This window comes from Podarcis raffonei, chromosome 13, assembly GCF_027172205.1.
Source record: "Podarcis raffonei isolate rPodRaf1 chromosome 13, rPodRaf1.pri, whole genome shotgun sequence".
Taxonomy (NCBI): Eukaryota; Metazoa; Chordata; class Lepidosauria; order Squamata; family Lacertidae; genus Podarcis; species Podarcis raffonei.
Genome location: NC_070614.1, coordinates 19,231,840 through 19,251,958, shown reverse-complemented (window position 1 = coordinate 19,251,958; position 20,119 = coordinate 19,231,840). Strand labels below are relative to the sequence as shown.

Genomic DNA, 20,119 nt, shown 5'->3' with positions numbered 1-20,119 from the left:
GCAGAGATTTTAAGGGAAACCGGGTAGAAGGGGAAGGAGTAAACATTATTTTCTTCCCATCCCTTCTCCGACACAAGGGAGAAGGGAGAAAGGGCCATCAGGAACATTTGTTAAATGCGAATGAAGCTTAGTCTGTAATTTGCTCCAGAGGAGGAAGCCATGAAGACACAAAAATGGTAGCATAAATGCTCTCTCTCCCAAGCTTGCCCCCTTGAGGGAAGCCAGCAGTGCTTGCAAAGGACAGACTTATTGGTCTCTTTGGAGAGAGATTTGCGTAGATAGGAAACCCTCACAAGCAGGCTCCTATGGTTTTAATTGATAGCAAGGGGAAAAGCCAGGCTCGTGTTGCAAACAATTAATTTGCAACAGGCTAAGGGACTACATGTTCTTTCCCCACCCCACCAATCAACTTTTCCTTAACATAATAAGAGTTTGCAGTGACTCAAGAAAGAGGAGAAAGAGCTTAAGTGCCAAATTATGTTTTACTTCTGGAAAGGCTTGCTCACAAACATGCACCTGTCAAAGTAGTATAAATGCAGGGTTCAGGGTAGGGGTGCCAGACCTCTGGGTCTGACCTGAAGTCTCCAGGTTTCCCTGGTTCCCTCCAGGTGATGGGCCTGAATCTCCAGATGGGTGAGTCAATAATAATAATAATAATAATAATAATAATAATAATAATAATAATAATAATACAGTGGTGCCTTGGTTCCCGAACAGCTTAGTTGAAAAACAAATGCCTTTTGACGCAGGATCCACTTTTATCCCAAACTGCATTCGGGACACATTTCTTAATCTTTTACCATGGTGGCCATGTTCCTGTTGTGATCCACTAGTGGATGCTGACCCACCAGCTGAAGACCAATGGTTTACACTGACAGAGAGAAGCTCTCTAGACTCCCAAGTAAGTATCTTTTCCATCGCTTGAGGTTCCTTTAACCGGAGCTTGTCAGGGACTGAACAGGAATCTCCTTTATGCAGAGCATGTTGCTCCAACACTGAGCTATGGCTCTTCCACAAGGCTTTGGATTCCGATGGTGATATTTTGTTTGTGTAAATACAGAGTAACTAACATCCCCAGCTATAAAGGTTAAAAACTTTGGCATCTATGCAGAAAAGTGTAAGAGTTTTAGGTGTTTTTTTACCTTCACAAACTCACACCCCCTGAGTTTGGGGATAGGCCTGCTGGGGAAGAACCGTGGCAGAAAAGCAGTGGCTGGAGAAAGGGTTAGGCACCATCTCCTCTGTTCTGTTTCTTTACTACAAATCAGTCCCTCCCCCAAGCTGTTTTGCTCTAACGCAGGAATAGGGAACCAATGGCCCTCCAGATGTTGTTGGACTCCCAATTCTCATCAGACATGGCTTATGGTCAGGGATGGCAGGGGAGCCCAACAACATCTAGAAAGATGGAATCACTTAGCCACCCAAGTGCAGAAGCAACATTAATCAGGAGCAACAGATTGAGAGAAGGCCACAGGATCATTAGCTCCATATGCTGACTCAAGTGAATTCATTCTGCCCTTCTTGCTCTGGTTTGATCATTACATCTGACTGCTGTTGACTCTTAGTTAAAAAATGAACCAAGGGATTCTCCTAAACCAGAGTTAACACAGGCCACTTATCAAGAACTCCGGTGCAAAAAAAAGACCCGGGGAAATTTGCATGCCAACCTGTCTCCCACTCTGAAATCTGGCTATCAGTCTATCTGCATCAGACACGTTTAAAAATGTACTTAATTCTTAATTATTGCTAATATTATTTACCTGTTTCATAGAACCAAGAGTGCGTGTGGTGATCTACAGAGTTTTGCAAACAAAGTAAGAGGCTGGGGCTATGGCTCAGTTGTGGAACATGCAGAAGGTCAGAGAATGTGAAGGGGCCTTGTACGTCATCTGGTTCAACCCCTTGCCTGATGCAGGAAACCCAAAGCCAGAGCATTTCCAGAAAATGACTGTCCGGTCAGTTAAGGGACAGAGTTGGAAGATACCCTGAAGGTCCTCTAGTCCAAACCCCTGCAATGCAGGAATCTCAGCTAAAGCATCCATGACAAATGGCCATCTAACCTATGTTTAAAAACCTCCAAGGAAGGAGAGCCCACCACCTCTGATGGGAGTCCGTTCCACTGTCGAACAGCTCTTACAATTTCTTCCTGGTGTTTAGTTGGAATCACATTTCTTGTAACTTGAAGCCATTGGTTCTGGTGCTAGCCTCCAGAGGAGTAGAAAACAAGGTAGCTCCATCCTTCATGTGACAGTCCTTTAGTGACTTGAAGATGGCTATCATATCTCCTCTTTTCCAGGCTAAATATACCCAATTCCCTCAACCGTTCTTCATAAGGCTTGGTTTCCAGACTCTTGATCATCTTTATCACCCTCCTCTGCGCATGTTCCAGCTTATCAATTTCCTTCTTAAATTGTGCCCAGAACTAGACACAGGCCACTAATCCCTTTTTGCTATTGGTCCATAGTGGAGAGTACAAGGGCAAATACAGTGGTACCTCGAGTTACAAACATCTCAGGTTACAAACGCTTCAGGTTACAAAGTCCACTAACCTGGAAGAGTTACCTCGAGTTGAGAACTTTGCCCCAGGATGAGAACGGAAATTGTGTGCCGGCGGCGCAGTGGCACCAAGAGGCCCCATTAGTGAAAGCACACCTCTAGTTAAGAACAGTTTCAGGTTAAGAACGGACCTCCGGAATGAATTAAGTTTGTAACTAGAGGTACCGCTGTAGCTTAACCTGGCATTATTCATTTATAAAATGCATATCCTGCCCTTCTGGACCAGCTGCAGTGGCTGGCATCACTGTGCACCTGCCAGGGCCAACACTCCAACAGGGGACCCACTGTCAGTCTCGGGACTCCCCTTGTCAGCTGCTTCTCCTGTCGCCCATTAATGCCTGTTCACCTGCCCTCTCCAGGCCCCCTCACTGACAGTTTCTTACTCAATTGTTCCTCAGAACTTGCATGACCACCATTCAATGGCCAATGGGCATTCCCAGGACAGTCTACAAGAGCAAAAAAACCCCAACTGCAATATTTATAGAGTAATAAAGCAAAAGAATGGCACAGCTTTAAATAAAAAAAACCCTCTAATCAATAAAAGCTCACGGCAGCTTGAGATAATTAAAAGGTTTAAAAGTTAACGTTTTAAAAATAGAAAGGTTGAAATAATAGCCCAATAGGCACCAGTGTAAGGCAGTGTTCTCTGCAGCCAGGGATGAATCAGATCAAATACAGATACACATGCTTAAGCTGGGTTACAGTTGGAATTAAGTCAAAGGCCTCGTAGAGGCTTTGAAGGAGGGATCTGAAAGGGGAGAGGTAGCATCATGAACTCTGGCTGCCAACAGCAGCTGTCCGGAGGTTTCAGACAGGAATCTTCCCCAGTCCTACCTGGATATGCCAGGAACTGAACCTGTGACTTTGTGCACGCAATGTATGTACTGTTGTTATATATTTATTTATACCCCACCTTTATCCCTGACAGGGACTCAAAGTGACTTACAGATAAAAATAAGGGCAGCTAAAAACATGGGGCGGGCGGGGAGAGAAACAATCATTTAAAACTATTGAACATTGATAGAAATAAAAACTCTCTCTCCCCCCCCCGCCCCTGATTTTAAATGATCACTAAAAATTCAGGTGTGGAATATTCCTGGAGGACAAATCCTCACAGGTTCACCTATAGAGGGTAACCTGCTATAGAAGCAGTGTTTGAAATTAGTCAGGCGCCAGGCGCATTTTGCTCCCGACTTTCAACCACTTGCAACCAAGTAAAGATGCCTGGGCGCCAGGATGGCACCTGACATCACCATCTGGAGGTGCACGATTGGGGATCATTGGATCTGAACTGTTTTCACACACCATCCTGTAGAATTCTATCCATTATATTTTATATGCACAATAGGGATGTATTTCTGGAACGGCAATGTTTTGTTTTTTTCTGTGCAGCCTGAGCAGGAGCAGTCACCATTAGGAAAGAGAGACAGGAAGAGAGGCAAATACGTGTGTGGGCTGCCCCTGGATCAAAGGACTTTTCTTCCTTTAAGTTCTCAAAGCTCTTAACCTAGCTCAAGGTTGTCATCTGAACTAGCAAGATGTTTAACTGAGAATCAATCACAGTTGGCCCATCATTTGAAAAATAAGGCTTTAGAGCCGTCTTGCCCAAAAATGCAACTAGACATTCCATTTTGGTGACTATAACGTTGGTTTAAGGAGCTATTTGGCACCTAGCTTATATATCTGAGGTTCTAATACAGTATAGAAGTTCCCCACCTCCCAACTACTGCCTCATGGTGGCTCGGCTCGGCTTCCACGGTCAGAGCCAGTAATGCTTCTGAGTACCACTGTGTCAGGTGTGCGTGCAGGAGCCAGGCCCTGTGACCAATAGGACTTTGCAGGACTGGGGCCTTCCTAAGTTTGTTCTGAAGAGGCAAGGCATGGCCTCACAGGTAAGGCCAATTGGTAACTCACAGCACCTGGTGGCAAGAGCTGGGAAGGGATATAAGGTCAGCATTTCCCTTCGGCTCTTTGCCACAGCAACACGCTTCCTGCCTTGCTGCGTTTGGCTTCTTGCTTCCTGATCCTTGAACCTCGGCTTCTTGGCTCCCTGCTTCTTGATCCTTGGACCCGACTTTGTGACTCCCGGCTCTCTGACCCTCAGACTCTTGGCTTCCTGACTCCTGACTCCTGGACCCTCATTTCTGCTCCCACCCCGCCATCTTGCCCCCAGTCCTGACGTCCCCTGCTGGGACGTCAATCGCCCGTGAACCAGACCATGACACACTGGTAAACAGAGGAGGTGAGAGCGAAATTGGATTCAGGGGTCCTGCTTCTGGGCCTCCCATAAGCATCTGGTTGGCCACTGTGAGGATACCTAATGAGATGGACCATTAGCCTGATCCAGCAAGCTCTTCTTACGTTCTTACCTCCCACACCCAGCTTCTGAGATGTCAACAAGAACCTCGTGTTTTTATCCCTATCTTTGCTGTCGTAAGAAGGGGAGTGTTTTTCCGCCGCCCTTGCCGCCCCAATAGTTTCTTGAAAATGCAGAACTGCACGGATCCAAAGATTATAAGTCAAAACATATTTTCAAAGTTTTGCTAGTGACTGAATAAATGACTACGCCGGCTGATTCTCGCTTTCATGGTCCTACCCAAGTCATGCATAAAAAGTTGGCATCACAGCAAGATGGAAGAATCACCAACGCAGCACACGCAAGAGTTAGAATTCAGGCTGACAACAGTAAGCAGCTTAAACCTTTATTCTAAAAATACCCGCCCCAGTATTCTTAGACTGGCATGCTTTTTTACACAGATTGCACACACACATCCCCGCCCGCCCTGTTGCTCTCATCCTAAACTATTCACATTTGTTCAGAGTGCCAATGGATGACCGCATTGGTCAGGAGCAGAGATGGGGAACCTGCAGGCTTTTAGTTGTTGCTAGACTACAACTCCCATGAACACTGACCAATGCGGCTGATGGAGGTTGGAGTCCAAAGATGTCTGGAGGACCTCGGGGTCTCCATCCCTGGTGTGGAGAAACCAGCATGGACATGAGGCATGTGTAGAAATAGGAATGGGTTTTTTGGGGGGGGGTTAAAGGCATTTCACCACTCCTAGAACACAGGTTTCAATTAATAAGCAACAGCAGGATACATAAATAGTGTGAAAATGGTTTCAACAGCAAATCAAAAGCAATTGCCAGGCTAGCCGCTGAGAATCAATCTGTACAAGAATTAATTTATTTAATCACTAGCTAAACTTTCGCCTCTGCTGTTTAGATTTCTAACCAGAGGCTGAATATATTCTGTGTTTCCATGATGGCATTGCAAACACGTTCCGAGATACCGATCTGAGACTCCAGCGTCTAAGCATTCAGAAACAGGCCTCCTAAGAGTCTTCATGGCTTTAGAATGTTTCTTAGCTGGTATAAAAAAAGCAAGTTTCTGTACGTCATAACTGAAGGGGAAAAACACTGTCTCGGCAAAAGCTGAGAAAGCACAAGGGAGCAGAGTGAAAATGTCAGTGCTGTTTTGGCAATTGTGTGTACGTGTGAGTGTTGTGGGCACGCACAGACACACATGCGTTTCGGTGTCTGTTCGGCCCTTTTTCCTTCTTCCATTTGCCATTGTTCCCTGAAACCACCCTTCAAAACATGTAGTCTCAACCTTCAATCACTTCCCTCTTTCCAACAGTCGCTGGCAAATGAAATGTACTTTGAAAATTAGCCAGGATCTTGGAAGCAGAACAAATTAATGGAAATCAAGCAAACACAAAAGTTATATAATTTGCCTAATTTATTCTGACCATGATTCTGGTTTTCCTTGGGTCAGAATCTCTACTGGGGAGGGGAGAAGAAGAATACCTAGCCTCCTAGCTGAATCACAGATCCAACGTAAAGCCTGAAGGTTAAGAGCAAACAGCTGTTCCTGCAGCATACTACACAGAATGTGAAAGTGACTCAGAGTGCAATCCTATACCGGCAAGTCCACTGGCTATACGATTTGCTAGAAGCCCTGCTATACAAGCAGAACCCCCTATATAACCGCTGTGAAATGTACGCCAGCATAAGATGCCCAGGTGCATTGGCAGAACAATCAAAGCAGGGCAAGGGTAGTGGACAGCAGAGGAAAAGAGTGCACAACTTGTGTTGTGTATCCTATCCTTTGATCCATAGCTATGTTCCCAACAATGGAGAAACTCTACACCAGCCCGAAAATTGGCACAATGATTTCCCTCCCTTTGACTTCAAAATGAGGGGGGTGGGATCAGGGGGGCAGAAAAGCTGCCTCCATTAAGCACCCAAAATCAACACACCGCCACCAGGACCATAAACCACAAACAAGGAGACCATAAATCTTGATGGTGGGATGTGTGGCATGGGGCTATATATCTCCGGCAAATGTTGTCGAAGGATACTATAGAGCAGGTATGTGCAACCTGTTGATGGCGACCCACAAGTGGATCGTGATTGAAACTCAACAACTCTGGGCAACCCTTCCCAAAAAAAGCTCAACTCTGGGCAATGAGTTGGGTAGATCACTGCCAGTTTTTTTATACTGTGAGTAGATCTCAGTGTCTTGGAAGCTGGACGTGCCTGCTATAGAGGAACTCAGCAGTTCTGGGCGCCACAATTTAAGAAGGAAATTATTCTTTATGTGTCCATGTCAGCTTTGCTCTCTCACTTGTTGCTGCTGCCTTGTTTTGTGCCTCTCTTGCACTGAGATAAAATGTTTTGTTCATAGAGGGATTCAAACCAGAGACCTCCTGAGGGTGCTTGTGACTGGTGTGAGGGACAGGGCCACGGGCCTCCCTTGGCTATGCCTCTGTCTGCTGCTTAGTTCTTGCACACCTTGCGCATTGTGGGCATGGGAAGGGGACAGTGCAAGCCCTCATAATGGCATGTATTGCTTGGTTGCCTCCATGCCCATGTAGCATGTTGGCATTGTCACCAGTGCAGTCCCTGACTGAAGGCCTGTGGCTGTGTTTCCAGAGGCACCGCCTCTGTCGTTTTCACACCGCCTCTATCCTTTCTGGTGTTGTGCTTTCCTCTTTCCTTCCCAGGCTGAGCACAAACTGGAAACGGCATCTGTTCTGTTGGCGTGGCAGCAACGTACCCTGGCATAATGTGCGCACAGGATTGCTCTGCCCGGATAGTTGGACAGGCGTAATGACCTAGTTCAGACATCACAGCCAAATCCTCAGTGTTTCGCACTTGGTATTGAACAGAGGGAGAGAGGGATATTGTTTAATTAAATAGCAAGGAGGCGGCTGGGGCAGTTTCAACAAGAGGAGGAGCAAGACTTGCAGATGGACAAAGGAGAAGCACACGGTAGATTTTGGTGGCAGCCAGTTTTCGCTAGTTACTTTACACATCCTGAAGACTGATTTCCGTGTGCTTGGTTTAGACCCCAATCTACATTAAGACTCATCAGATGGCCTCTTTAGCTTTGTTATAATGGAAGAAGGGTGAATTGAAATTCCTATTTGCAGACATCACCACCCCTAACTCTCTCTCTCTCTCTCTTTATACAGTTAAATTCAGTCCAGCATTTTACAAAGCAAGTCAGGAAATTCTAGTTGTTCCTTACACTCTGTTGCATCATCGTAATTGCTCTTGGCCACTAACAGGAGTAAAACATGACAGTTCCTTAGAATAAGGGGCCATCAAGGTTTTCTGACATGAGATTGAGAGTAATGTGCAGTTCCATTCCCCCAAATAAGCCCCCCCCCGAACATTTCATGTGCCTCCCTCCAATTTAAAAGTCTCATGTAGTTTCTTCTCCTATCCTCATTTAATTACATAGCCTATCATTCTCTCAGGTCTTTCCATTATCATTTTGAATGAAAACTATCAATGTTTCTTATTTAGCCTTCTTTTATCTACGCCAGAGATTCCATACCTTTTCCTCCCACAGACCACTGGAAAATTGCATAGGGTCTTGGTGGCTCACTTAATGATTTTTCTGCTTCTTGTAGCAATTGCAGTGCACTGGGCTAGATGCTATATGATTTTTAATTGCATTTTATTGCTTCTTTTATTGCTTATATGTTGTATTTCGTTGTATTACAATCTGAATCCATTTTAATTCAAACGGCAACACAGTACGTACAATAAAAATATAATACATTCCAAGAAATAAAAGCAGCAGTAAAAATACAATTAAAGATCCATATGAGTATTTAATGCAAAGGGTGTATTGTCCCCCTTCCTCAACCACAAATCCACAGACACATTGTGGACTACCTAAATGAAGCTGGGGACCACTATTGCAGAACATTTAGCATAGGTGCAGGGGTCCCCAATCTAGATTTCCTTTCTAGATTTTTTATCTGGGAACATCCCCCTTGTTCCCAGATCAGCACAAGCACAACCCAATGTTACAGAAATGGACACTTGGGTCTCCATAGCACTGCACAGAATAGATGCCGTAGCAATATCACACAGATACACAGAGATGAAAGAGATCCCGTGGCAGAACATTATGTACCTAAAGCAGGAGTAGCCAAAATAGTGCCCTGCAGATGCAGCTGGACTCCAACTCCCATCAGCCCCAGCCAGCACAGCCAACAGTCAGGGATGATGGGAGTTACAGTGGTACCTTGGTTCTCGAATTTAATCCATTCTGGGAGTCCGTTCGACTCCCAACACATTTCGAAAACCAAGGCGCAGCTTCCTGAAAATCTCCATCCACAAAAGCTAAAGGAACATAAAAACAGATATTAGTGTGCAAGGTTTGGTTAAGGTTACACACACATACAAACTCCAAACATATGGTCAGCTGTGAGATTCAACAACTTTCTTCCAACCTTTGAAATGGCAAATTGTCCCAACAAAGTTGCTACCTCTGACTCAAACCTGGCTTATGTTTTACAAAACAACAAGGAAAGCAGACAAGTTCCCTTCTGTTCCAGCTTCTCCTACTTCTGTTATAGATTCCAAGACTTCAGCCTGGTCTACGCATGCAGCAGTATGAGGTGATATAATACTTAAGGGATAGAGAATGCTCTAACTGCAGGTAGGAGTTGCATTTTTTCATGCTCCCCTATGTGAAAAATAAACGAATTCCTGCAGATTAATTAAAAACATAACACCCTAACACACTGAGGGAAGTAGTGTAGTCTGGTATGCTTCCTGTTGCGCAGGGAGTAATTGAAGACTGTTGTTGTTTGTGCAGGGGTACACGACAAAAATGTGCTCTCCCACCTGTAGTCTAAAGTGGTACAGTCCATTCTACTACCTCATTCCCACCTCATTTTGCTGCATGTGTAGACCACAGCTAGAAATCTCCCAAGGCAGGAGATTACATAACTTCCCTAGGCAACTCATTTCTTTGCTGAGCTACTCAGCAGGCTACGATTACGGCACAGGTACCAGTGTTACCCTGATGTGTTCCAGAACAAGCACGTAAATTGCACAAGTCAACCAGGCACATATCTTTGAACACCTATTTCCCTAGATGCACGCGCACAGATGTTTAAATCTGTTTACACACTTCTTTGTGGTGAGCACACTGGAGTTTCTCAATATGCAGCACTGCCCCAAGAACCAATAAATTGTTTTAACTCCAACAATACGCTAGGCATAGAAGGATTGTTAGCAGATGTCCATCCAGCTTTTAAAAAATAAAATCTGCAAGAAATAATTTAGCTGCAACAGCCTCGTTCAGAAACAAGGCTCTCCACACCGTGACATCTTTCTGGGTTTGCAAATAAAGGCACAAAAAACCTCCATTCCTTCAGAAAGACTCTGTTTTTGCCTTTTCCTCCAGGAACCCCTGTGCACAGTAACATAAGGGTCATTATCCAAACCCCATCCCAACGCACAAAGGAGCATTGACCCTACCTCCCCTTGATTCATGAAACCGAGATACCAGTCCATCGCTACCAGAAAGCATTTGTGCCACAGCAAATACTTGCAGAATAAATAGTTCTGGATGTTTCAAATGACTGAGCCACGTATTACAGAGGAAGGAGGAAGGAGGTATCTCGAAACCACAAACACACACAAAGGAGGACCACTCCTTCCCACTGGCTAGGGACAAGCACTTGGCAATACACATGTTATTATTGGAATGCTCAGGAGCACATCCCACATGGAAACCTAGACATTTCTCCCCACACCATAGATGCGTATGCAAGTTACTTGTGCTCCAAGTAGGAGAAGCTTGAGCGTGTGGCCCTGGTTGGCGAAGAGTGTGTGCCCATTGCATCTATATATGGGAGAGGTCATCACCAGCCTCCCATGGCAGGTACTGCGTTTTACAGTCAAGAGCTGGCAGGGAAGAGAAGGGAGAAGACTCTAGGAGCACATGGGGAAATGAATATGCCCCATATTTTTATTATATCAACCTGTTCTCACACCGGACTTTTACTGGGTAATCAACAATGAGATAAGGATCAAGACCTATGAGTGTATGTCCTTTTACAGCTCTGGGAAAATAGTTCGAATTCCTATGAGACCAGCTTCACATTTTGAGAGGTCTGAGGCACCTGGATGAAATGCCACATCACCCTCTAAGTTGTGCTGGTTCCTGAGGCCCAAGATTGGAGAACAATCCTGAATCTAATGGGCTGCAACTGAAACTCCAGATGTGGTACTGCAATATAGCCTTTTGCACTGAAGTTGCGATGGGGAGATCCACCCCACCCCAGAAGCCTATCACTTAGGAGACTAGCCCAGTTAATGTCCCAGCAAGCAGAAACACCCTTCATAACATTTGCAGGCCAAAGACTATGGAAAAGAAGAAAGCAGTTCCTGGAATTAATATTCAGGTGTTGCTCTAATGGTGCTCTAATTTCAGAGGTCAGGACTTCCTTTTACATTCATGCGAGCCGCACAACATATAAAATAGGAACAAGCCAGGATTAACTGTGATGCTAAGTACTGCACAGAACAGGGCTCAGCTCAACTGTGATTTAATAACCCCAGATTTCCTAGTGTGAAATGCATTTCCATCTTTCCCACTTCAGCTGGATTTATTTACAAATGCACTTCAGCTCAGAAATGGGGCTGTTCCCTTGCTCTGAGACAGCTGGAACGTTTTTTGGAGTAAGACAGGCTCTCACTCCATTCCAGCAAATACAATCCATGTGCAGAAACATGCATGTTGGCTAACCCTAGTATGCCAGCAGATGACAGAATATGACTAATGGGCAAGAGATAAGTGAGAGAAAAGGTTCAGCGCAGGACCCCAGTGTGTTCACTATGCATCAAGGTGCACTGCTGCTGCTAAAAGATGACAGGCTGGAAGCCCCTAGTTGCTTCTTTTGCTATTTCTATTTTATGGGAATACAGAAGGAAAACAGACTAGACTCTCCCCAGCCTACAAATCAGTTCCAACCAGAGGAACATACTGCAAACTTTAGCTACAAAGAGATGGCCAAATAACTTTCACTTTTAGTCAGAACCAACAAAAGAATCTATTTTACCACTTAATATCAAAATGGGCCCCGCCAATCCCAAACTGTTGATCAGGTTCTGAAATTCAAGCCTTCGCTATATTGCATTCTGCAAAGGCTGATCCAGATTATTTAACAGAATAATAAAGCTGAGCCTGAACAAATGGAGATGCCCTCTGCACATGCTATGGAGCACTCTTATTATTTAATGTGCTCCGGGATGAGCAGTAACTTTGAAAAACAATTCTGGGTCTTGTCAAGCTACAGTTCAAGGGGTTAACTGCTTTAAAAATAAGTGCTGGACCTCAAGTGCCGGAAACCTGGCATCCTAATTTTCTCGTGTAGGGGAGAAACTGACTGTGGTTCTTCCGTGATGAGAGGAACACTCTTCCCATGATCAGAGGCACTCTACTTTGCCATGGTTGGACCCTAGTGTTTACAAACCAATTTAGAACTGAACCCTGGTTCAAATTAAGTACTCGCCACAAACCTAAAATTAATTTCACCTGGAAAATCCATAGCCAGGGGGTACAAACATATTGAGAAGTCCTAAGTGATAGCATCACATTTTTAAGAATGAACGTTCCTTATTTTAGGCTCAAGTGCTGGACAAATATTACATTATCTCTCGATGGGGGCAATTCTAGGACTCTGGGATTTGTCCAGCTCTTTTCTCAGCCACACGTGGACCAGATTCTATACAAAACCAAGCCCCATTGCTGAGGCTCAGATGTTCAGGGACACTCCCCCCCCCCCAATGCACTAAACATATCAACCACTTCATTATGTCCCATTGTCCCAAGTTCCAGACCAAACCTCAAACACACTTGACTAACTGTACTTTTAAAATCACCACCCTTAAAGCCCATCTCACAGACACTACATGGTACTCACCTGCCACAGGTATGGCGTGGATCTGTGCCCGTGACAGGAGTTCCAGCGATGGCTCGTGTCCAGAAACTCCATCTGAAGAAAAACACGATTCAGTTTCGTAAATTGTCTGCAACATCTCTGGCAGTCCCCACACCGAGGATACAAGAAGCATGCCAAGGAGTGATTGCAAACACTGCCGTTATTCCACTGCAGCTTCCCTTTACGACAATCCGTCGTTGCACAACCAAAGGCTTCGGGGAGGTGTCTCTTTTTAGGCTATATTGCCATCTCAAACCATCCAACATCCCCTCCCCTCTCAAGCCAGCCGCGAAGAACACACACACATCTGTCCTCCTTTTGGAAGCGTCATCTTCTTCTTGGGAAAAAAGTTAAATTGTTTTGCAGCAACAGCGGCAGTGGTGAGGAAAACCCCCAAGAATAAATGAAAGCCACCAGGGAAGGAAAACAAAATAGTCGCAGATGAAAATCTCCTTGCAGGGGAAAGAAGTGGAAGGGATAGAACTATTTTCTCAACTCCAGAAGGAAAGGGGAGAAGAGTCGAAAGATGCAGAAGGAGGCAGAGGCGAAAAAGATGCAAGAGGTGGGGAATAAAAAGGTTTACATCTCAGGTGTGGCTCAATTCACCAGGGAAGGAGAGGTTGAAGCAACATCTCCTCAGGCATGAAAAAGAAAAACCCAAAACACCAGGACAATGAATCTAGTCTCTAGCAGAGGAGAGATCTAACAAAAAAAGGAGAGCGCACGGCTCTTTGGCACTCTCACAAAAGGCCCCTTTTCGTGAGACGCAAGGCTCCCTTCTTGCGATTGTTTCTCATCCCTGCCACCAAGCGAGATGGCTTCTGCCGGGGGTGACCTGAAATAGAACGTAGGGGAGGAGCCAGCTATAAATAAACCCAGCCAAGCTCTCTGGGAGCTGGGATGGTTCAGGCAAGAGGAGCTGCCTGCCTATCAGAAGCTGCATTTCAACCACAGGGGTCAGTGGAAGAGATTCCCCGGGGAGGAAAGGCTGTGCCAGCTGCCAAGCCAAGAGAAGGGGAAGCAAGGCAAGAACAAAAGGGGGTGGGATGGCCGCTTCTGTGTTGTGGATGCCACAGTTTACCTACAGATGGAGCCTGGCCGGTTCATTAAAGCCCAGGGATTTCAAACGTGTATTCCTTGGGAGGGGGGCGTGATTTAAAAAGGAATGCTAAGGGCCGCAATCCTACATGTATGTGTGTATGCTTCAATACAAAACAAAGCAAAACATCACAGTGACTAAAACGTTATGTCCAAATAAGTCATGTGTACACTTATGGACAAGTTATGTACAGTGGTACCTCGGGTTACAGACGCTTCAGGTTACAGACTCTGCTAACCCAGAAATAGTACCTTGGGTTAAGAACTTTGCTTCAGGATGAGAATAGAAATCATGCGGCGGCAGCGGGAGGCCCCATAAGCTAAAGTGGTACCTCAGGTTAAGAACAGTTTCAGGTTAAGAACAGCCCTCCAGAACGAATTAAATTCTTAACCCGAGTTACCACTGTATATCGGCATCTGCACTGAAGCTGCAACTTCCTGGCCACTGGAAATTCGCAAACTCCAAAATCTCTATTCAACAGTTAGGAGCCTGATTATAAAAGCAAACAAAAAACCGCAGAGAAAGAGACAGACAGACAGAAGGTAAGACTATCAAGTGAGGTATAAATTGTTGTCAATGGAATTAATAAGCATGCCTTTTTATTACATGGAGTATCTTGAATGAGTTAACTGATGCTGTACTGGCCCATCCTTGTCCCTCCCAGTAAATAACAAACAGTAGACTGGTGCGCTGCATCATAACCAGTGTGGTGTCCAAAGGGCATTCTGATTTTCAAAAGGTTTTTGAAACCCTTGGTATCCCTTTCACCAGCTCTTATTAACACAAGCCCTATGCATGTGCATGCCTTACAGTATGGGTAGGCAAACTAAGGCCCAGGGGCCAGATCTTGCCCAATTGCCTTCTAAATCTGGTCCAGGAATCAGCATGTTTTTACATGAGTAGAATGCGTCATTTTATTTAAAATGCATCTCTGGGTTATTTGTGGGGCCTGCCTGGTGTTTTTACATGAGTAGAATGTGTGCTTTTATTTAAAATGCATCTCTGGGTTATTTGTGGGGCATAGGAATTCGTTCTCTTCCTCCCCCCCAAAAATATAGTCCGCCACCCCACCCCCCACAAGGTCTGAGGGACAGTGGACCGTCCCCCTGCTGAAAAAGTTTGCTGACCCCTGCCTTACGGTGCCATCTTACACATTTAACTCAGAACATAAGTCCCCATTAAGTTCAGTGGCGCTTATTCCCAGGCATGCATGCACTCCATACCATAAATGGTAAGCTCGGGGGTGGGAGTGGGGGAATAGCTTAGTTGCAGGGCATATACGTTGCGTGGAGAAGTTTGCAGGTTCAACCCTGGCATATCCAGGCAGGGCTTGAAAAGAGCCCTGCCAGCAACCCTGGAGAGCCATGGCCAGTCAACGCACGTGGACAACACGAGCTGTGTTTGCATGTCACAGCTTACTGCACTCCTCTGATATCAGCAAGCCAAGATCCCTGACTTAGCATTATACCCATACTGTGGCTTGTTTTGCTCGAGACAAAAACACAGAAACCCCAAAACAACAAAAATGGTATCGAAAATTATTTAAAAGCAGACAAAACAAGACTGCGTGCAAAACAAACATATATTGTTTCTTATGCTCTAGCGGAGTATTCTCCTTTGTTTTGGTTGCTTTTAGCCCAAACACATTATGATGTGAAGATTAAGGTTTGTTCTTGGCTCACCCATCATGGTTTGTTTGGAGAAAAACAAACCATGATCGCGGGTGAGTGGCAAACTAGGTGAGTTGCAAACTAGGTGCTCCATGCTCATGGTAAACCATGGTTCACTGCAATGTGCTGACTAGGTTATAGAGTCAATCTTCTGACAAAGTACCTTAGTATGTTACAGGCACCATCTTCGAAGAGGCAGTCCTTATTGTATGAGAATCACAGAACTGAGGGGGGGGAAGGGAAGGATTCTAGAACCCACAGTTTTCCTATGTACATGTACTGTACTTCTATTTTTTAAACAAAACAAAGCAGTGACCTCCTAGTCAACGCTTTTTCTTTTGCTTGCCATGATCAGTTTCCTTCTCCATCTTGGTGACCATGCAGATCATTAACCTGCCAATCACATTGCATTTCTGAGGTACTTGGAGCACCCCAGCCTCCAAGTGTAGGACAACTGCAGAAATGATCTTCTGAGTCCTTCCCCACGTTACACCCCTTTTTAAAGAAACACCAACATATCTGACTTCTGACCCATAAGAGATTCAGCAATGCCTGCTCAGTTTCTTCCAAACCATTAAATCCCTCAAGCCTCAACAGTTGCGCTCAGTGGCTATTCACTATTAACATTTACTGTGGCAGCACCCTGCTTGCAGGAGGCACGCCCCCTTAATGTTAACTGTGAGGGATAAGGAAACACAAATATACTCGAAGCTGTTCATGCATGTTTACCTTTAATTTTTAAAGCGTTTTCAAGTCTTTAGCCCTCTTAGTTGTGAAGATTTAATTAAAAGCAGGCAGGCAGTGTCACAAACTAATACAAATTAATAACTTCAGATACCGTACATAGCTATACAGTTATCCTCCTCCTCTTTAGGACCCTTCATCACAAAACCTCAGGCTGCAGGCCTACCGAAATCCTTTGCTATCAACAGCAAGATCTTAGATGACTCTGTACTGAAGTCAGAGCAGGAGGATTGTCCAGAGGGAGGAGGTTAGCAATCTTACTTGCGCAATATCCTTATTGCATAAGATAGGGGGTTGTTAAATCATGCTCGCAACCCTGAGAGATAGATCACTGCTAATCCTGTTTTCACAGACAGGAAACAAAAGATGGAGAAAGGCCTCGCAATTAATTCGGGGCAGTGAAGGAGTCAAAATCCAACGCTCTTTCAGTTCCCAGGTGTATATATATCTCTCTCTCTGCTTCCAACCCAGCCAAGATAACAAGATGCACATGGAAAAAACAGAATGTCAATCCATGGCATCGCCAGGTGGAGTTGAGAAAGGCTTGTGGCTGAATCACTGAAAAGCCACGGCCCACTCAGATATAAGGGTCCTATAAACTCAAGCTTGCTCTTCATATTCCCCACATGCTATAGCAATAGGTCACAGACTGCGTATCACTGCAGCCGTTTGGATATTTCGAGGCAGGTCAAGAGCAAGGCCTGTATTTACCAGCACGTTAATTTAAAACCTAGGCTTTTAAAATAGCCCTGCGTTATTTATAGCTCTCTGAGACCACTCTACCCCCTCCCTCTACCCCCCCTCATGTGCTTTTGGACTTTATTTTGGACTTGACGTCAAATAAGCTATTTATATAGGCATGATGGGACGAGAGAAGACAGGAGCCCTTTCGTCCCCACACCCCTCTTTGCATGCTTGGCCTTTGGTTCACGTCAAGGGAGAGGGTCACTATACAAGGAAAGGCAATATTCCACATGGCTGCCCTCCTCACCTTGAGGCCTTGATTTTTACCTCAGGAGGGGCAGTCAACACACCACGGGGCTTCCTGTCTTAAACCACCCCTGCCTAGCCAGAAAGCAGATGGACAAACATACAATTTTTTGCTTTGCTACCATGTCATTGTGCAAAAGGAAAATGATGTTTGAAAAGGCAACTACCATGGCTGCAAACAGTGATATCCCCGCCCCCCATCCCTGCAAAACTTTGAAATGACCTTTCAGGAGAATATATTTTCATGGGGCAAATGTTCTGTTGTTGCCGGATCCAGATATCTTCCCCCACAGAGGAAGGCTTTTGTTATGAGGGAATAACACCTCCTCAACAGTACGCCCGCAATATTTTGTCTATGTAACTCAAGGTTGAGGCATTTTTCCTTCAAGCTAATACATCTGTTACATTTGCAAGTAACATGCAGTGTGCTGTTTCAGGAGTGTAGATAAAATATATTCCAACCAACAGCAAAACATGTTTTTGTAAAGTTTTATGTTTAAAGAAGTTTTTCGAAGCGTAAGCATTTCTTCTGTCTCTTTTTTTCAAAGGAGAGACACACAAAAATATGTCTACCACAGGCAAAACTCCTGTCCATCACATGGGGACATGATAACGGTGATTCTAACATAGGATTTACTCAATAACAACTCCCCGCCCCCCCCAAAAGAAGCCTCAAAAGATTTACTCCAACAAGGAAAAATGATTGCAGCGGATGGAAAAGTAAATGCAACAGACATTTCAGATCCAGAGGTTTGTGGTTAGGAGCTCCTTTTCCGCTGTAAACTATAGAACAGTGTGGCTTTTACGTTCTTTGGAGAACAAGGAAATTTTGCCTACTTAATTTTTCTGAACAGCTGCAAGGTATTTGGTGACATACAGTTGTTTATCCATTTTGCCAAGCTCTAGTGGTGGCAAGCCTGTAACATTATCTAGCATTGATTAAAACCCAAAGCTGAGCCTGGCTATCTAAGATGAAATCTAGAACTGATTAATACCCAAAGATGAACCCTGCCTAAATAATCTAACCCTTAATCACCTTTATGCAGGGGTCGGCAACCTTTTTCAGCAGGGGGCCGGTCCATCGTCTCTCAGACCATGTGGTGGGCCGGACTATATTTTTTGGGGGGGAAATGAATGAATTCCTATGCCCCACAAATAACCCGGAGATGCAGTTTAAATAAAAGGACACATTCTACACATGTAAAAACACGCTGATTCCCGAACTGTCCGCGGGCCGGATTGAGAAGGCAATTGGGCCACATCCGGCCCACGGGCTTAAGTTGCCTACCCTTGCCTTAATGTGTCACCAGTTCCACAGAATTTTACAGCCTGATCCTAGGATCCAGCAAGTAAGGTAAAAGGTAAAGGACCCCTGGATGGTTAAGTCCAGTCAAAGGTGACTATGGGGTTGCATCGCTCATCTCACTTTCAGGCTGAGGGAGCTGGCGTTTGTCCACAGACAGCTTTTGGGGACATGTGACCAGCATGACTAAGCTGCTTCTGGTGGAATGGAACACCGTGACAGAAACCAGAGCGCATGGAAATGCCGTTTAGCTTCCCGCCACAGCAGTACCTATTTATCTACTTGCACTGGTGTGCTTTCGAAGTGCTAGGTTGGCAGGAGCTGGGATAGAGCAACGGGAGTTCACCCCATCGTGGGGATTCGAACCACCGACCTTCCAATCAGCAAGCCCAAGAGGCTCAGTGGTTTAGACCACAGTGCCACCCGCGTCCCGATCCAGCAAGACAGTCACAAGACAGTACCAGTGAGGTCAGCATCCTACACTATGTAAGAATGCACGAAGAGGCAAATTGGATCGGGGCCAAGGCCTACCTTGTCCAGCATCCTGCTTCCCCCCAAGGGCCCACAAGACACCTCTGGGAAGCTGACAAACAATGTATGGCGACCCTTTTATGATGCTACTCCCCAACAGCTGATATTTAGTGGTATACTCCCCGGACCACACAGGTTCCATTTAACTATCATGACAAATAGCTACTGACTGGATGATCTATCACCTGTGAATTTGTCTAATCCTCTTTTTAAGCTACATTAGCTAGTAGCCATAATCAGTGCTGGTGAGACCCCAGCCACCCACTTCTTAACTTTGCCCAGAGACATTCTATGCATTTATGCAAATCTAAGTCCTGTGCCTATACCCAGATTTCTCAAAAGCACCTAGCAACACCCCTGATGCACTACATAAAAATAGATTTTCTCCTGAATCTACTGCCCAGCAGTTTCACTGACTACACTTAAGACTGCAACCTACGTCCATTTAACTTGTGCACATTCAGCTTTATGAGCATGGCAAAATAAACAAAATAAAACGGGGGCAGAAAGGGGACGGGCATCCAGGGAAAGAGTCTTTTGCAAACCCACCAGCCATTGCACCCAACGTGTTTTGACTATACGCAGTTTTGGCTTTAGGCACGATCCCGGAATGTACTGCCTGCATAAGATGTGGGCTTACTGTAACCACGAATTCTAGCACTATGAGAAAGGGAGGAATGTTTAATCTACGCCAAGTGTAATTTTATACAATGACCTAGTTTGCACATCACATTAAACCATAATTATTAGTGGCAATAATTATGGTTTAATGGACTATGCTGAATCAGAAAAGTTAACAGTTAAAATAAGAGAACTTCACAATGATTGCTTTATGGAAGAATGGAAGTCCTTTTTGGACTATTTAAAGAAATATTATGATGAATTCGCGATTTGAACTATGAGCGACAGAAGATATTAGAGATTATTGTACCATTGTTATGATATAAGAGAGGGAAGATAGCAAGGA

At 44.9% G+C, this 20,119-nt stretch overlaps 1 protein-coding gene across 9 annotated transcripts in view; it reads right to left on the bottom strand.

The window, feature by feature from the left end:
- The window catches only part of HDAC5 (histone deacetylase 5), a 111,833-nt gene that overhangs the window by 68,526 nt on the left and 23,188 nt on the right, over positions 1-20,119 (bottom strand). For 3 of the 9 annotated variants that reach the window (XM_053361694.1, XM_053361695.1, XM_053361700.1), the window contains exon 1: positions 12,798-13,391. The exons of 1 other annotated variant lie outside the window; for it this stretch is intronic. In XM_053361694.1, the coding sequence (XP_053217669.1) occupies positions 12,798-12,948 (151 nt within the window). In that variant the 5' untranslated portion in view covers positions 12,949-13,391. 5 more of the 9 variants (XM_053361696.1, XM_053361701.1, XM_053361704.1 and 2 more) reach the window with 4 other exon arrangements.